Raw genomic sequence first — 19,853 nt, 5'->3', positions numbered from 1 at the left:
TAAGGAAGATGCAGAAAATCTGTCGGGGAGTTTCCATCAACTCTCTTGGGGATAGGTAGTTTAATAACAATAATATCCGCCGGAGAAGAAACTCTACTGGGGAAGTTTATTAAGGAATGATGTAAAATTCCATGGGGAACAACCACCAATCAGATGTCCATCAATCAAAACACTCCCTTCTATCTGTCAGAGAGGAAACTCTACAAAAGGGGAATAATAGCATTTTGCTCCACTTGGGGAAGGAAGTAAACATTTTCACCACCATCTCTTAATGCTAGAAGAAATCTTCAGACTCGAAGGAGATACAAACATCAAACTTTGATCTGGCAACCCTACTGGGGGCAAGTTGTAAATGCTCTTGAGGAAACTACCCTTGCTGGAGAAATTGGAAATGAATCCTTCATCAATAAGCAACACCGGGGATACCCTTTTTCAAAACAAATAAAGTGAGAAATAATCCCTTCATCAATTGCACTAGGAAACTTCCTGCTGAGGAGTCAATCATATGGAAAGGTAGCTCTGCAGGGAACACATGCTTACTCCGTTAGAGATTCTTACTCATGCTGGGGAAAACAACCTTCCTCGTGAGTAGACAGTCAGGATAATGAGACAAGGAATATTCTCAACTTAAAGCATATCAACTTTTATCAATCTATAAGGTATTTTAGGTCAGTCCACATAAGGGATGACAACCATACAGTTGATAAAACATAAATGCTAGCGCCTGATATAGAGGGATACATATCTCTAAATATATCGAGGCAAAAATAGAAAAGAAGGGATCATTCACAGATCAACCATATACCAATCATGGATTGCTAAAGCTTCGCGGGAGAAATAGGTATGTATACACAAACAAACTACCGGGAATGTATTGGATGAACATCCAAAAATTCAGCTAGGGGAAAGCAATCAATAAGACAGATCAATCCACTGCCATCAAGGAGAACTTCTCATACCAGACTCTTTGGGAGGCTGATGATGTATTACTCTTTCTGCGCTCGGTTGAGGAGACAACTTGAAAGCTGATGAAGAGGATATAAGGAGCAAGGACGCCAGAATATGAATAAATGTATTACCCTTTGGTGATCATACTATCCTTGGGAAAGCATTGAGGACATCCCACTTATCCTTTCAGTCATTGTGAATGTTCACTTTGTTTAAAACAGTTTATTCATGAAAATTTTATTTGTTTAAAACACTGATATTCATCAATTAAAACATGCAAACATTTGTTAAACAGAAACAAATAAGAGTGGAAAGAATTGGATAAAGGCTCAAATTTATTTAAGAGAATGGTAGTCCGCAAATGGCTAGACTCCATGGATCTTTACAAGTTTGAAATTGGTGATATACATGGAAAAGGGCTATATTGAACATAATGACCATTTCTCCACCAACTCTGAATCCATTGTATTCGAAACTTCAGTTGATAATGACTGAGCGAGAATCTTTGACAGATGACAATTGTAGAACAAAGTCTTGTCAGGATGCAGTTACTTGCCAAATCCCTAATTTTTGCCTAGATTGCCCCAGGGTGAGGTATTAAATCTAGCGGGATATATATTCATTTTTTTATGTCTCTAACTTTTGCCTGGATTTCCCTTTCGGATTTTCAATTCACCGAGACGCTCGTTTTTGCCTAAGTTGCCCTTTCGGGTTTTCAACTTATCGAGCTATTCTTTTTTTTAGGCGAAGTATTTCTTGACTGCATCTGAATTCACAGGACGAGTGAAATCCTCCCCATCCATAGTTGTGAGCAACAAAGCACCGCCTGAAAAGGCTCTCTTAACAACGTATGGACCTTCATAGTTTGGATTCCACTTGCCCCTGGAATCGAGCGCGAAGGACAAGACTTTCTTGAGCACGAGGTCACCTTCTCGTAACACACGAGGCTTGACCTTCTTATCAAAGGCTTTTTTCATCCTTTATTGATATAAATGACCATGGCACATGGCGGTTAATCTCTTCTCTTCAATCAAATTTAGTTGGTCATAACGACTCTGAACCCATTTAGCCTCAGTCAACTTGGCTTCCATCAAGACTCTCATTGATGGGATCTCGACCTCTATGGGGAGCACAACCTACATTCCATATACAAGGGAGAAAGGGGTTGCCCCTGTTGAAGTGAGGATGGATGTACGATAGCCATGCAAAGCAAATGGCAACATCTCATGCCAATCTTTGCACGTAACAACCATCTTCTGAATAATCTTCTTGATGTTCTTGTTAGCAACTTCAACAGCCCCATTCATCTTGGGTCTATAGGGAGAAGAATTATGATGTGCAATCTTGAACTCACTACACAGCTCTTTCATCATCTTATTGTTCAAGTTAGATCCATTATCAGTAATGATCTTGCCTGGCACACCATATCGGCATATGCGTTGGTTCTTGATAAACCTCACAACCACCTTCCTGGTCACATTTGCATACGATGCCGCTTCAACCCACTCGGTGAAGTAATCAATGGCTACAAGAATAAAACGGTGATCGTTTGACGCCTTAGGCTCAACCATGCCAATCATGTTAATTCCCCACACGGAGAAAGGCCATGGTGAGGAAATAACATTCAGAAGTGTCGGGGGAACATGAATCTTGTCCGCATAAATCTGACACTTGTGACATTTCTTTACGTATTTGCAGCAGTTAGACTCCATTGTTAGCTAATAGTAGCCTGCTCTCAACATCTTTTTTGCCATAGCATGTCCATTGGAATGAGTACCAAATGAACCCTCATGGACTTCAGTGATCAACAGGTCTGCTTCGTGTCTATCCACGCATCTGAGCAGAACCATGTCAACATTTCTCTTGAAAAGCACATCACCATTAAAGTAGAAACTGCCAGATAATCTCCTCAAAGTCTTCTTATCTTTAACAGATGCCCCAGGAGGGTAAGTCTGACTTTGGAGAAAGCACTTCATATCATAATACCATGGCTTATCATCTTTCACCTCCTCAACTGCAAACACGTGAGCTGGTCTATCCAAGCGCATCACGGTAATCTTTGGGACTTCATTCCAATAATTGACAGCAATCATTGAAGCGAGCGTAGCGAGAGTATCCGCCATCCGACTCTCATCTCGAGGAATATGATGGAAGTCAACTTTAGTAAAGAAAGTTGAAATCCTCCTCACATAATCTCTATATGGGATGAGGCCAGGATGATTCGTCTCCCATTCACCCTTAATCTGATTAACAACAAGGGCCGAATCGCCATAAACATCAAGATGTATGATCCTAAGATCAACACATTCTTCCAAACCAATAATATAGGCCTTATACTCCGCCATATTATTCGTGCATTTGAAAGTTAGCCATGCTGTAAAAGGAAAATGTGTGCCTTGAGGAGTAATAATCACTGCCCCAATGCCATTTCCATACTGATTGACAACACCATCGAACATCATACCCCATCGGGAACCAGGCTTTGGCCCTTCATCGAGCGTAGGCTCATCACAATCTTTCATTTTCAAATACAGAATCTCCTCATCAGGGAAGTCGTATTGCACAGACTGATAATATTCAATTGTCTGATGCGCCAAATGGTCAGCCAAGATACTACCTTTAATGGCTTTTTGAGCTCGATACTCAATATCATCCAAGTTAAAGCAGGCTTCTCAAAGATATACTTGATCGGATCCATTTTGGATATCAACCAAGTTGTATGATTCAACATATACTGGCGTAAACGCTTAGCAACCCAAGCCAAAGCACATCATGTCTTCTCAAGCATTGAGTTTCGAGACTCACAGTTGGTGAACTTCTTACTCAAGTAGTATATTGCATATTCTTTCTTTCCTGATTCATCTTGCTGACAAAGGACACAACCCATGGAATCATCAAGCATAGTCAAATACATAATCAATGGTCTCCCTTCAACAGGCGGAGACAGAATCGGAGGCTCGGACAGATACTCTTTGATACTGTCAAAGGCCTTTTGGCAATCCTTGGTCCAATCATGACGTTGATCTTTCCGGAGTAGCTTGAATATAGGCGCACATGTGGCAGTCATGTGGGATATAAATCTCGAAATGTAATTCAAGCGGCCAAGAAAACCTCGGACTTGCTTCTCTATTTTGGGCGCAGGCATCTCTTTTATTGCTTTGACCTTGGCAGGATCAACTTCAATACCCCTCTCGCTGACAATAAAGCCCAATAACATGCCGGAACGGACTCCAAATGTACACTTGTTTAGATTCAAGCGGAGTTTGTACTTCCTCAAACGCTAGAAAAGCTTCAACAAGTTGCCTACATGTTCAACTTCCGTTTTCGACTTTGCAATCATATCGTCGACATACACCTTGATCTCCTTGTGCATCATATCATGAAACAAGGTAGTCATAGCACGTTCATACGTGGCTCCGGCGTTCTTCAAACCGAAGGGCATCACTCGATAACAGAATGTTCCCCAAGGTGTGATGAATGTTGTCTTCTCCATATCCTTGGGTGCCACTTTAATCTGATTATAACCGGAAAATCCGTCCATAAATTAAAAGACATTGAATTTAGTTGTATTGTCTACCAACATATCAATGTGTGGTAGAGGAAAATCATCTTTTGGGCTAGCTTTATTCAAGTCATGGTAATCCACGCACATTCAGACTTTTCCGTCTTTTTTAGATACAGGCACAATATTGGCCACCCATTGAGGATATGTAGAAGTCACCAGAAACCCCGCATCAATTTGCTTCTGAACTTCTTCTTTAATCTTCACTGCCATATCAGGATGAGTTCTTCTGAGCTTTTGCTTCACAGGTACACACTCAGGCTTCAATGGTAAGAAATGTTGCGCGATATTAGTATCTAGACCAGGCATGTCTTCATACGACCAGGAAAAGACATCGACATATTCTCGTAGCAACTCAATCAACCCCTTCTTAACAGACTCTTCAAGGAGTGCCCCAATCTTCACTTCATGAATGCCATCTTCAGACCCCAAATTGACTATTTCCAGATTCTCAAGATGTGGCTGAATGATCTTTTCCTCGTACTCAAGCAGACGGGTAATCTCATCAAGAATATCTTCAACATCATCTTCTTCTTCCTCAAATACAAGGAACTCAAAGTTGGGAGATGGTGTTGGATCATTATGTTCAATGGGTTTGATCAACCTGCATAATGATTTTGAGTATAAAAGAGATTTCAGAATTCAAACAAGGAAAATTATTATGCAGATGAAAAATTGATTTTATTCTCTTTTTTAGGGTTTTATGGTGATCACCAATTTCATGCGAAAAGCCAAAAGTGAAAAATAATTTGGAAAACAAACATTTAACATGCGATTGTTGAATGAATATCATTGTATTAACAAATTATGCCAACAATGTTTTCACTTCTCCCTTTGGCATGGGAGAAGGGTTTTTAAACAGGAATGAACATATTACGTTGACTAATGGATAACTATTGGAACATCAACAGCGACCCAATTATTGCAGATCCCGTTGGGTATGACAAAGTTGCCGAGGTCTTCATATTCTTCAATGATGGCAGCAGCTTCGTGATCTCCATCGGTGTGGATGAAACCTCCACTCTGAAACAGCCCAAGATCATTAGAAACACCGGAATAATACCCTATACCAGCCCGAGATTTATTATCTTCCATCTTTATCATTTTCCCCAAACCATTAGTTGCGCCACGCTCGATGGCCAACTTTGCATCATTGTAGGAGACAATGTAAGAAGGTCCTTTCCTAGAAGGCTCAACAATAGATAAGGCTTGGAATGGAGTTCCAACCTCATCCTCAGCATCGATGTAGGAAAAGGAAGATAAATGGCTGACCAAGAGAGCCTTCTCTTCCCCTATCACCACCAACTTCTTGTTCTTGACGAACTTCAACTTTTTGTGTAAGGTGGATGTCACGGCGCCTGCCTCGTGAATCCATGGTCTACCAAGTAAATAGCTGTACGACGGATGTATGTCCATAACTTGGAAAGTGATCTGGAAATCACTGGTCCAATTTTGATCGGGAGGTCTAATTCACCGATCACGGTCTTGCGCTATCCATCAAAAGCTATACTACCACTCCACTCTACCTTATGGGAGGCCCCTGATATGAAAGTTTAACGAGAGTGGACTTTGGCAATACATTAAGTGATGACCCTATGTCCACCAACACATTGGACAGGGCATTGTCTTTGCAGTTCATAGAGATATGTAAGGCCAAATTAAGGTCTTTTCCCTCCTTGGGAAGATCATCATCGCAAAAGCTCAAATTGTTGCAGGCAGTTATATTGGCAACAATGCTATCAAACTGTTCAACTGTGACATCGTGATTCACGTATGCCACGTCCAACAACCTTTGCAACACTTCACGGTGTGGCTCTGAATTCATCAACAAAGATAGGACAGATATCATTGATGAAGTTTGAAGCAACTGCTCCACAACGTTGTACTCGCTCCTCTTGATGAGCCTCAACATCTTATCACCATCCTCTCTCAATATGCCAGACAGGAGCTTTATCAGTTTTGACAACAACAGGGTCAACACCCTTCACAGCAGGAATGGAATGATTTGAAGAAGAAGTCCCCACGGGACCGGCAGCACTAACAACATCCCTCTTCACGATGTTTTCATGGGATTTCGGCTTAGCCAAGAAAACACGACCACTAAGGGTCACTCCACTAACATCGGATATGCTTACAACAGAGGTTGAGGGCAACGGCACCTCCTTCCCATCTTCAAGCATAACAACATTGTAAGGGTACGGGACCGCTTTATCTGACACATACGGGACAGGGCACGTTGGCTTTATCACAAGAGTTGGCACCACCTTCCTTTTGCCGCCATCATACTTGATGACAACAGGATCAGGAATATTGAACATGGGGGTAATAACATCAGCTTCATCCTCATGACGATTTTGAAGTATCTCGATCATCCCTTGGTATAGCATCTCTTGGATGTCCCTTCTTATCTTGTGGCATCCTCTTTCATTGACAGTGCACACATGGCACCTATCATGATCGTGCTCATAGTGACTGTGCTCACACAACGGCCTATGCATTTCCACCAGGGACTGCCTTATATCATTCACATAAAGGACCTTATATTTGCCAGGGCAACCCTGGACCATGTTGACAGCCGCCTTCCCATGCTCGGGCAATGGGTTCTTCTTAACATTAGGGCCTACATCCTCAAAGAATAGTATCCCACTCCTCACAAGGTCTTACACCTTCGTCTTCAACGGAAAGCCGTTCTCTACATCATGTTCGGGCGCGCCGGAATGATATACACAATGAAGTTCAGGCTTGTACCACCATTGCGGATTGGTTGGCACAGTAGAAGGATCACGTGGAGTTATCAACTTCCTATCAATCAAGGAAGGGTATAGTTCAGCATAAGTCATAGGAATCGGGTCAAAAGTCACCCTCTTCCTCTCATAATTGTTGGTGTTGTTGTTGTTATTGTTGCTACGAGGCTGGTAAGCCTGTTGTTGTTGACGAGATTGTTGTTGTGGTTGTTGAGCTTCTCTGAAAACAGGTGCTATATGAGCCACCTGGTGTTGGTTGACGGTTGGTCGAACTTCTTTCCTCCTCACAGAGGACCTTCTTTTATTATGGGAAGAAACAACATGAGTCCCCCCTTCCTTCTTTTGGGCAAATCCTCCATACTTCTTCTCCGAAAATTTATCATCACGGGACAGACGTCCTTCACGGACTCCCTCTTCTAGCCTCATCCCCATATTTACCATTTCGGTAAAGTACGAGAGAGCACTAGCAATCATACGCTCATAATAGAAAGATCTCAAAGTCTTCAAAAAGATCTGTGTTATCTCCTTCTCCTCCAATGGTGGCAATATCCGAGCTGCCAATTCCCTCCACCTCTAGGCATACTCCTTGAAGGTTTCCTTATATTTTTTGGACGTCGCCCTTAGTTGATCTCTGTCCAGAGCCATGTCCACGTTGTACTTGTACTGCCTTACAAAAGCCTCACTGAGGTCATTGAAAGTGCACACAGAGCCACAGTCAAGACCCTTGTACCATTTCAAGGCAGCGCCAGACAGGATGTCTTGAAAATAATGGATGAGCAGTTGGTCTTTGTCGGTATGCGTAGACATTTTTCTAGCATACATGACCATATGGTTGAGCGGACAGATATTCCCCTTGTATTTTTCAAAGTCAGGGACCTTGAACTTCATCGGAATCTTTACATTCGGGACCAAACAGAGCTCGGAGGCACTCTTCCCAAACAATTCCTTCCCTCGAAGGGCCTTCATATCCTTCCTCAAGTCAGAGAACTGGTCTCTCATGTCGTCTATTTTGTCATACACATTCGGGTTTTCAAAGGCCTTGGAATGGTAAATAGTCTCGTCAACACGGACTTGAGGAATTGGAGCTGGAATAGGAACAAAATTAACCACCGGGGGTGGCACCGCAGGGACCGGGCTAGATGTCGGCTGAGCATGCACTTGCGGATAATGCCCTTCGGGCATGAAATTATTGGGCATCCCCCAAGGGTAACCGAAAGGCATAACATTGACTGATCCCATAACAGGGGCTGGTATAGAGGTAGGAGCTACTTCAGGTGCTTGATTGGACGTAGACGCTTGCACATTTACAGCTTGCTTCTGAGCCTGGAGCAGAGACTCCACCAGAGCAGATAACCGGCTTACTTCTTCTTTGAGTTCTTTGTTCTCGTTCTCTAGTTGTTCGGCCATTGCTTTGACATTTGCGCGAGTGCGGTATGGATGCGTCAGCTTGTCTTCAAAATAAATGAAGAGCAAAGAGTTAGACCACTGTATCAAGAGCTCGGAACCAAAACCTGCTTATGCATATGATGCATGCAATGCTCGTGGATATGCTTTTGTTTTTTTTTTATCGGAGGAACTTTATAAGGATCTATTTGCAAATATTTTGAAAATATTGAACTTTTTGAGACATTTGTGGAATACTCATAGCAATATAATATTTGGAAACTTTTCACACCAAAGAAGTAGTACAGTCTCGGTAACCAAATACAATACAAGAGAAAAGGAGAATAAACATCCTATGGAGCCCTAGAAGCAGTCGTCTAAAGCCTTCGAGATCGGAAAATACGTCGCACGAAGCTTCTTCACCTCTCTCTCATAAGCTGCTTCCATGTCGGCCTTCTCCTTGGCGAGCTGATCATATCTCTTCTTCCAAAACCTAGACGAGTGAGGCAGGAGAGAAGTAACCACATCATCGGGATCATCAATAACCTGATGCTCTAGAAACTCGATCATTGCATACTTATCCTTGAGTTGCTGAAGAAGCTCCTCATACTCACGAACCCAAGCACGCGAACAGTCTTCGTCTCTCAACTCCTCTACTCCTTGATTAGGGAGGGTTGAAGGCCCAACCATAACCATAGGGGTAGGTCTCGGATACTCATACGGCATGCGGTACTCGAGGGCTCTCTTCCTTACCCAAGAGGTGTAAGGTTCCAAAGCAACACAGTTCCTCGGACCAAGCTCATTCCTCCCTTTCCTATGAACCTTGCGCCAGGCGTGGACCATCCTAACTTCAGGTTTTGGGGATCTTTACCCTCTTGAAAGAATAAGCCTTCCAACAAAATGTTGTTAGGTTTATCCTTTAAGGGGAACCCAAGCTGACGGCGAGCCAAAGTAGGGTTGTAGTTAATTCCACCACATGTACCAAGAAGAGGTACATTGGAGAACTCACCACAAGAATCAATAATCTTTATTTCATCATAAACACGATTATACCAAAAGATATCATCATTAGTGAGAGACATAAGTCTCTTGGACCACCGTAGACATCCCTTGTTCTCCTTGAAGGCAAGCGTCTGAGGCAAGTGCGAAATAAACCACTTGTACAACAGAGGCAGACAACATACAATGGAACCACCACCCTTTTCATTCCTCATATGCAAAGAGAAATAAGTGCCACCCAACAGAGTCAGAACAAGATTAAGAGAAGAGAAAATCCTAATGGCGTTCACATCCACGAAGTTGTCAATGTTGGGAAATAACACTAGCCCATAGATGAGGAGTACAAATATAGCTTCAAAAGATTCCTTACTCATGGCCTTCCCAAACAAGGTAGCTTTGGCAAACAGAAAATCAGACGGGAGACCTTGCATTCCACCCTTGGTAGTCATATTGGCAACAATGTCGGATACCTCCACGTGAAGCATATCAACAATCTCTTGAGAAGATGGAATCTTCTCCAAACCACTGAACGGAAATCGGTCAAGAATAGGTATACCCACGTGATAAGTGTACTCCTCCAATGTAGGCAAAAGCTAGAAATCCGGAAAAGTGAAGCACCGATACAGAGGATCGTAGAACTGTACCAACACACTAATTAGACCCTCATCCACCTTGGTAGAGAGAAAGCTAGAAGCTTCCCATGGCGAGCTTTGAATTCCAAGGGCTCTAATACATAAGATGTCAGACGCCTTATCTCTCTCAAGTCGGGTTGTCTGAAACTGTACTTCTTCGTATTCCTTTTTTGCTTATCCATGTCTGAAAATTTGCAGATAGACCTTTTAAGTTCCTTGTAAAAATCTTATTGTCGATGACATGAATGCGGATGAATGCATGGATGCATGGATGAAACAAACACACTCAAGGATCAAGCAAGTCACACCACACAAAGGTCACGGGATGGCTCAAGTCATCGTCAATATCAATCATCTATCTTGGTGGATTAGGTTTTACACCATATCAACACCCAAGATCTATTGATTTTGAGGATATACGAGAACGGATCGACCGCGAATCACCGATTTGTTGTGACTCACGAGCATGGAGTCTCGGTTAAGAACCACCCAACGGGACTGTACTACGGTTAAACCTGACAATCATGTTCTAAAAGGTTCCCATAGTCATCATCCCATCTTTCGGATATTATCGGATAAAATGACTACTCGTCTTCCAAAAATATTCTCGAGAGGGACTCTTATGAGTGTAGTATCGCGTAACAATCGCATCAAGTCTTACACTTGAACGACCTTCGCACTACGTCCTAAAATAGGCCAAGATGGGCTAGGTATCTAAGGTCCTTGGTTTCTAGGGTCCATATTGGAAAGAATAATGCCTAACCACGACTACTTGTGTGACATTAGTGATCCCAACAAGACCTCCACCAAGTGAATGGACTTGCAAGTTAACTTGTTAAGGACTAACTCCACACAAGTCAACAAGACTATGCCATTCTCTTATCATAAGTGCACTCGAGTTCGGGTATAGAACTCATCTCACGAGACACCACCAAGCATACAAGCAATTAACATATCAAGCAATTCATACATTACAAACAATACATTCATCAAAAATTTGCATAAAAAATATGCCACAAATAAATATAAACATACAACACATACAAGCAAAAAGTAGGCTAAACCCATGTGGCAATTCGAGTCGCGGGGTTTTCGTTACCTTTAGGTTTATTAACTAAACCAAAAGTCAACATACAATTCGAGTCGCCACCGCACTTTTATTTGTCCAAAGGAAAGGCTAAAAAGCGAACAAAAGCCAAGTAAGAAGTTTTTCAAATCAAACACTAATAAAAATGTCAGAGATCTGGGTAAGGGGGTTGGTTATGAAATGGGAAGGTTTTACGCACCCAAAATATCCTTAGTACTCTAAGGGAACCCTTTTTGCAAATATGTGTTGTAGGTTGGTATTTGTGAAAAGATTTGCGCAAACGATTGGGGGGATGAGAGCATAATAGATTATATTTACAAATTTTGTTGTTTGAATGGATGAACCCATTGCCTACGTACCATCACAAAGGAGGATGAAAACCTCGTAGTTCGTGGTAAAAATTTCAAAGATTGGTGAATTGATTTTAATCAAAAGCCTTAAGGTCTTTTGTTATCAAAGGGAGAAAACTCAACCTAAATCAACAATCCATCATGTGAGGAAGGCTTTAACGTGCTAGTGAGGGGTTAACCCTATAATAAGCATGGAAGGCTTATAATCCAACACTAAGGATGAGGTGAGATTTACATCAACCACTATGATAACTCAAACCTATGACTAATGTTTTTGAAAATATTTTAACAAGTGGCCATTGGAACCACAAAACAACTTGAAATGGGTTATATTTATAAGTTAAATTTATTTACAAAATGAGGCCAAAGTTGGATTAAAGTTTATTTACAATGAGTATTTATGAAAATGGTTTTGACAAAAAGTCAAATGCCTAAGGCCTAGGTTTCTAATTTGAAATAAAGTCAATGTTTTGAAAATGATTTTTTGGCTTGGTTAGAGGAGGGAGAAGAGAGAAGGGCTATTCCTAAAACATACAAAGATAGGAGGGGAGAGAAAACCCTTGGAGTTCCTTTTATTGGAGTCATAGAGATGACTCAAGATGCTCATTTCCTTTGGATTTAGCACACAAAATAAGCACTCAATAATTTGAATTCAAGCTCCTAGGATCTCCATTTGGCTTGGGTCTTAACTGGACTACTCATGACAGAAATTCTGGTATTAGATATGAGATGTCGAAGGTAATGTCACGACACTAATATCTGAGTAAAACAAACAGGATAAAGATAAAGAATAGTAATGCAAGAGACACAAGCAATTGTTAACCCAGTTCGGTGCAACTCACCTACATCTGGGGGCTACCAAGCCAGGAAGGAAGTCCACTAAATAGAATCAATTCAAAGACTCTCAGTACACTCCACAAGTTACAGTCTTTTTCACGTAATCTCTACCCGTGTGGCTTCTACCTAAGAACTCTTAGCTATGAGAACCCAGTCACTCCCCCTCAATCACACCTGTGATATTAAACAACAATTACTTATGAAAAGAAGACACTCTTAAAAGACACACACTTGATCTTACTTAGCAGCTTCAATCAAGTAGACACACACTTGATCTTACTTAACAACTTCAATCAAGTAGACACACACTCATGCTTAAAAGCTTAGAGTGACAAATTACAACTCATAAACCAGACCAATTCAATCACCTATGGATGAATTGAATGGCTTACAAGCCACACGACCACACAAGACACAAACCCTTATTCTCTCTCAATATTTCGCTCTGTATTGGTTGGGTATGAAATCAGGTTTTTTCATGTCCTATTTATAGAAGCATTCAGTTGGACTTGGACATCTTGAAAACCCTCAAACTATATTCCAATTAAATCTTCTCATGACAGCTGGTTAGATCTCTTTGGAAAATAAGTAAATTTGGTTGTAATTAATGATTGAATGCACTTGCAAATCAGATCCTCAATCATACATAGATTGCCATTAAATGCGCAATCACATAACATATAACATTCACACTGAATGTTCTGTGTACAGATGTCATGACATCGGGTCTGACATCCTGGAACAATCCTGCATAATTCCATTTTAAATATCCAGCATGTACATAATATTAGATGTCATGACATCGTGTATGACATCCTGAAACAATCCTGCATAATTATGTTCTTAAACTCCAGCAGGTACAAGATATCTTATGTTAAGACATCACATGCAACATCTTGTGAACATTCTTTGTTTTACCAAAATTGCTGCCAACACTTAGAACCAACAAACTCCCCCTTTGGCAAATTTTGGCTAAAACATATATCAGTCCATTTTGTTCACAAGAAAAAACATCAGCAATTAAACATCATAACAGTGTTTAAGCAGCAGCAGAAGCAAACAGAATTACTAGCTATAATAGCAACTAGTAAAACACACAAATGCACATGGGTACTTCTTCTCCCCCTAGGTCTGTTCAATACAGACATCTCCTTTAATAACATCACCTGTAATAACAGCACCTGTAACAATCAGAATATCCTTCTGACATCTCCTTCAACATCTGTAATATTCAGAATCACATTCTGACATCTCCTTTAACATCCAAGCACAGAACATCATTCTGTCTCCAATATCAGACATCTCCTCCAACATCACAGAACAAAATTATGTCTCCCATATCAAACTTCAGTTGTTCACATGTTTAGCTTAGCTAGCTCCAACAGCACTGCAGATCTCCACATCACACTTTTAACTGCAGCTCTCCATAATAATCACTTCTCCCCCTTTTTAGTCAAAATAGACCAAAGGTGACCAGTTAGACAAAATAAATGTCAATCAACCTAGGAGAGAATGTTACAAGAGATGTTATAACATATGAAATGTTAAAACAAAAATGTTAGGAGATACAAACCATAATTATACACGGCTGTAATAGCTTAGATAATTAGAAATCCATGGAACTCATTAAGAGCCCAAATATTACATCAAGGCATCAGTAAGGACTGCCACAAATTACACACATTTCAACAGAAAAAACAACAAATAATCCAGCATCCAAAGAAGCCAAAACAACAGGGGGACCAGTCTTCATAATAGCACACAACACACACAGTCTTCATAACAGGGGGAACCATTACCACTCAGTCTGAGGCAGTAGCATCATCTTCACCTTCAGAATCAGGACTGCCACTAGATTGAGCATTGGACCTCTCACTTGAGGTATTGGCATATGAATCCTTGGTTTCACCAGCTTTATCCATCTCTTCCTTCTCTAAACTACTAATGAGAACCTCTAAAGCCTTTTTCCTTGCCTTGGCAACCCTAATACCAGTATCCAGCTCCTTACAAGTTTCCTTCAATTGATCAATCAAGCTACCTTGAGAGGCAGACTCCTTCCTTGCAGATGTCATGACAACATCATTGACATGGCTTCCTTCAAACAACTTGTAGTGAATGGACAGTGGAGGCTTCCTTCTGCTGGGAATATCACTTGTGTTGAGAATTCCTGGTTGCTGGCTTAAGATAATTCCGCAGAAGATAGATGGAAAGGCAATAGGCAGCTTTACTGCATTAGTGGAGGCATGTCTAACAATTTGATCAAACATAAACCTTCCAAAATCAAAGTTTAGCATGGTTCCAATAGTATAAATGATTCTTCCAATACCATTAGAGATGGTTGAGATATGGTTTGTAGGCACCTAGTTGGCTGAACCAATCTTGTTCAAGATGGCATATTTAACAGTTAACTTGCCAGCTGATAGATGCTTCTTACTAAGCCATTCCTTGACTTGGCCAGCAGTAATAGTCCTACAGACTTCATTGTTTGTAGCCTCTAACTCCACACCTCCTTCAGTTTCTCTCCCTAGGAACTTGTTGATTATGGTTGGGGAGAACCTCATACATCTACCTCTTACAAAGACCTTGCAGAATTCTTTGCTACTCTTTTCAGAAATATCCTCTGGGATATTCACAACAAACTCTTTCACTAACCCTTCAAAACATTGGGGAAAAGCAACAACAGTTTTCATCAGACCAGCATTCTTGATCAATTCCATCACTTCCTTCACTTCTACAGCCTCCTTTCCTAGCTCCCTTTCAAGAGCAACCCTCCTTTGAATGACAAACTTCCACTTGGCAGCACCATCTTCCAAATGGAAAGAGATGTTGTCTAAGTGCACAGCTGCAACTTTGGCTGGAGACTTTTTCACAATCTGCCTTTTAGAAGGAGAGATGTCTGCGACATCGTCTTCGACATCATCTTCAGAGTCAGAACTCTCTCTGACCTTCCTCTTCCTAACCTCTACTTTACTCCATGATTTGGAGGGTCCTACACGAACAACCTTTTTACCTTTTCTTGCTGTCATCATTTCAGCCACAATCTTCCCTTTTCTGGTCTTCAATTTCCTAGCAACACTTGGTTTTACATGATGAACCAAGGTGTCATCTTCTTCCTCTGAACTCTCTTCCTCCAGATTAATAACATTCTCAGCAGTTTCATGAGAAACATCTGCTGGTTTCTTACTAGGCAAGGTTTTACCTAGAGAGCATAATCCCTCAGCAGCCACTTTTTCTCTGATCTAGATGAATCATCATCTTTCTCAATTTGGGGTTCCACCTCAGGTGAGGGGCCCCTTCTAGACAGAGGGGTAGAAACACCCTTGATTGCATGCCCTTCATTTAGGATCCTAGTTACTAGGTTCCTAATGGTACGATAAGTAAAGTGCATGTCATCCTTATGAGGAAGTTTATCAGGAATGTTACCTTGATTACTTCCAGCCGTGGAGGAAGGGCCAGAGATGTCGCCTGGAATAACAGAGAGGGAAATAACCTCCAGAATATCTTCATCCAGAAACTCCATGGAGGGAGTCCTTCCTTTGTTAATGGGTTTTGATCCTGAGGATGAGGGATGTTGTGACATTTTGTTTAACTTTTGATAAAAAACTTTTTGCCCTAGCAGAGGTTGTCTGAGAAGTTGGATGAAGATGGAAATGGTTGTGTTGAGGTAACGTGTGGAAATGGAATAGATACTAGTTCCAATACTAGGTAATGATTTATCATAAATGTGGCTCTTTCTTTTAAGTGGGCAGACAATATTTTATTACCTTTTCCACTCCACTTTAATTGCTATAGCTTCACAAGAATACAAATCCCCAATTTCCCTCTTAAATATTCAAACTGATTATCATCCAAAACCCTTGCAAATTTGTCAGCTAATTGCATTTCATGCTTTAGTGCTATGATTTTGTCTTCCACAAATTCTCTAATGAAGTGATGACAAAAATCAATGTGCTTGGTCCAGCTGTGCTGAATAGGATTTTTGGACATAGTTGTAGCACTCAGGTTGTCATAGTACAATGTCATGACATTGTGTGTGACATTGTATTCAATCAACATTAGTTTCAACCAACCCTGTTGAGAACAACTACTTCCATCTGCTATATATTCAACTTGATATATAACACAAACACCATTTTCATCTTTCAAATGTGTAGGAGCAGGAGTCCTTTCACTCTCCATCCCAATCTTCTTAACATTGTTCTTGGCACATTTGCTTTGAGATAGACACATAGACCCTTCTATCTGCTTGACTTGTAGCTCAAGTCCAACAAAGTTCTTTCCAACTTCAGACTACATTTGACTAGCAACATGTTCAACCATCTGATCCAACCTCCTATCTATTTGAGCCACCATGAGCTTTTCTCCTGGAGGTTTCAGACAATCCATATGGAGGAGTTTCAAACCTTTGGAAGTGATGTCATGTCTGAGTTTCTGGTGTGACATCCTTGTCTAACATTTCCCACAGACTTTTCTTTCATCAATCTTCAATTTGGGAGTTTCTCTAGCAGATATAATCATCTACATCCCTTTTTCTTTGACATATACACTTTGAGGAATAACCAATTTGAGAGCTCCACGTGTAACAGTTGTCTTTGGTCATGACTCCTTTCATGATCACTTCACTTTCTTTGTTAGTAATCAGACATTCAGTTTTAGTGAAGTTAACATTTAGACCTTGGTCACACAGTTGGCTGATGCTTATTAGATTTGCAGTCAAGCCCTTAATAAGTAGGACATTGTCAAGGTCAGGAACTCTAGGGAAATCAAGCTTACCAATCCCTTTGATTTCACCCTTTGCTCCATCACCAAAGGTTACATAACTCATGGCATGAAGATGAAGGCCAGTTAGCATGTCTTTATTTCCAGTCATGTGTCTGGAGCACCCACTGTCAAAATACCAATCTTCTTTGGCTGAAACTCTGAAGGAAGTGTGAGTTATTAGACTTGTAACATTAGTCTTAGGAACCCATTGCTTTTTGTTGACAGGTCTGTGATGTTTGGGTCTAGGTTGATAGTGAGTCTGATGTTGAATAGGGCTAGGCTAACAATACAGCTTATAGCAGAAGCGCTTCAGGTGGCCAAATTTTCCACAGTAATGGCATCTCCATCTTTGGTGTATCTCTTTCTACTGTCTTCCCTTCTGATGTTGTGACATATGATGTAACATCTCAGGTTTTCTTTTAATATAGCTGCACTTAGGTTTGGATTTAGGTTTGCCACCAGTGTAACTGCATTCAAGCTTAGATTCATTAAACCCAATGCCAGATTTGTCTCCTGTTATTTGTCCAGTCTTGAGAATCTTGTCTAATGAGTCAGATCCATTATTTAACATTCTTACATACTTGGTCATGTCTTCCAGTTTAGAGTTCAAGAACACAACTTCAGTTTTTAACTTGGAGATGGTTTCCACGTGTTCCACCTTTTCATTCTCAAGTTGTACTATCACTTTCTTCTGGCTTTCAACTTGTTGACTTTCATCCAGCTTGGCATTCAGAACCACTGCTTATGTTTTTAATTTGGAGATGGTTTCCAAGTGTTCTACCTTCTCATTCTCAAGTTGAGTTATTACCTTCTTCTGGCTTTCAACCTGTTTACACACCTCTGCACTTTTGTGGCACAACTTTCTGTAGGTAGTGGCCAACTCTTCAAAGGTTACTTCATCATCACTTGAGTCTTCATCAGAACCCCATCTTCCAATCAAGGCAATCACCAGATTTGCAGACTCTTTTGTTTCGCTCTCATCAGACCAAGTGGCAGCAAGACTCATCTTCTGTTTCTTGAGGTAGGTTCCACATTCAGTTCTAATGTGTCCATACCCATCACACTCATGGCAATGTACTCCTTTTCCTTCTTTGGGATTATCATCTAACCTTGTTCTTCTTCCAGCATTGTTGGATTTACTGATGTCAGATGAGATGTCCTTGACATTAGCCTTGGATCTTACATCCATCTTTTTCAACAGTCTGTTGAACTGTCTTCCCAGCATTGCTACATCATTTGCAAGATCTTCATCAATCTCTTGACCACCTTCCTCATCTTCCCGTTCAGTGTTTGACATGAAGGCTATGCTTTTGGCTTTCTTTTCAGATCCATCACATATTCCCATCTCAAATGTTTGGAGGGACCCAATTAGCTCATCAACTCTCATTTTTGAGATTCTTGAGATTCTTCTATGGCTGTCACCTTCATAGAAAATCTCTTAAGGAGTGACCTGAGTATTTTCCTTACTAGCTTTTCATCTGACATATTCTCTCCCAGAGCTCCAAAGGCATTGGCAATTTCAAGGATATTCATGTGAAATTCATGAATATTTTCATCTTCTTTCATCCTTAAATTTTCAAACTTGGTAGTGAGCAGCTGCAATCTAGACATCTTCACCCTAGAGGTGCCTTCATGAGTGGTCTTGAGAATGTCCCAAGCATCTTTAGCCACCTCACAGTTGTTTACCAATCTGAAGATATTCTTGTCTACTCCATTGAATATTGCATTCAATGCTTTAGAATTTCCAAGGGCTAGATCATCCTCCTCCTTGGACCATTGTTCTTCAAGTTTTTTATCAGTTGTGGCTTCTCCATCCTTAGTAACTACTGGATGTTCCCAGCATGTTAACACAGCCTTCCAAGCCTTATTATCAAGAGATTTTAGGAAGGCTACCATTAGAGGTTTCCAATAGTCATAATTAGATCCATCCAAAATTGGTGGCCTGTGCACAGATCCTCCATCTCTCTCCATGGTACCAGAAAGTATTGTCCCTAGATCTCACCCAAAACCAGAGCAGGATGCCTGCTCTGATACCAATTGAAATTCTGGTATCAGATATGAGATGTCGAAGGTAATGTCACGACACTAATGACTAAGTAAAACAAACAGGATAAAGATAAAGAATAGTAATGCAAGAGACACAAGCAATTGTTAACCCAGTTCAGTGAAACTCACCTACGTCTGGGGGCTACTAAGCCAGGAAGGAAATCCACTAAAAAGAATCAGTTCAAAGACTCTTAGTACACTCCACAAGTTACAGTCTTTTTCACCTAATCTCAACCCGTGTGACTTCTACCTAAGAACTCTTAGATATGAGAACCCACTCACTCCCCCTCAATCACACCTGTGATATTAAATAACAATTACTTATGAAAAGAAGACACTCTTCAAAGACACACACTTGATCTTACTTAGCAGCTTCAATCAAGTAGACACACACTTGATCTTACTTAACAACTTCAATCAAGTAGGCACACACTCATGCTTAAAAGCTTAGAGTGACAAATTACAACTCACAAATCAGACTAATTCAATCATCTATGGATGAAT

General features: G+C 40.8%; 1 protein-coding gene across 1 annotated transcript; it reads right to left on the bottom strand.

Annotated features, from left to right (window-relative positions):
- Nucleotides 1–7,827: 7,827 nt before the first annotated feature.
- On the bottom strand, nucleotides 7,828–8,661 carry LOC127103039 (uncharacterized). The gene has a single exon (XM_051040336.1). The coding sequence runs from the start codon at nucleotides 8,659–8,661 to the stop codon at nucleotides 7,828–7,830; it is 834 nt and encodes a 277-aa protein (XP_050896293.1).
- Nucleotides 8,662–19,853: the final 11,192 nt, after the last annotated feature.

This window comes from Lathyrus oleraceus, chromosome 1, assembly GCF_024323335.1.
Source record: "Lathyrus oleraceus cultivar Zhongwan6 chromosome 1, CAAS_Psat_ZW6_1.0, whole genome shotgun sequence".
Lineage (NCBI taxonomy): Eukaryota > Viridiplantae > Streptophyta > Magnoliopsida > Fabales > Fabaceae > Lathyrus > Lathyrus oleraceus.
The sequence above is the reverse complement of the archived record's forward strand: the minus strand, read 5'-3'. Positions and strand labels throughout refer to the sequence as shown.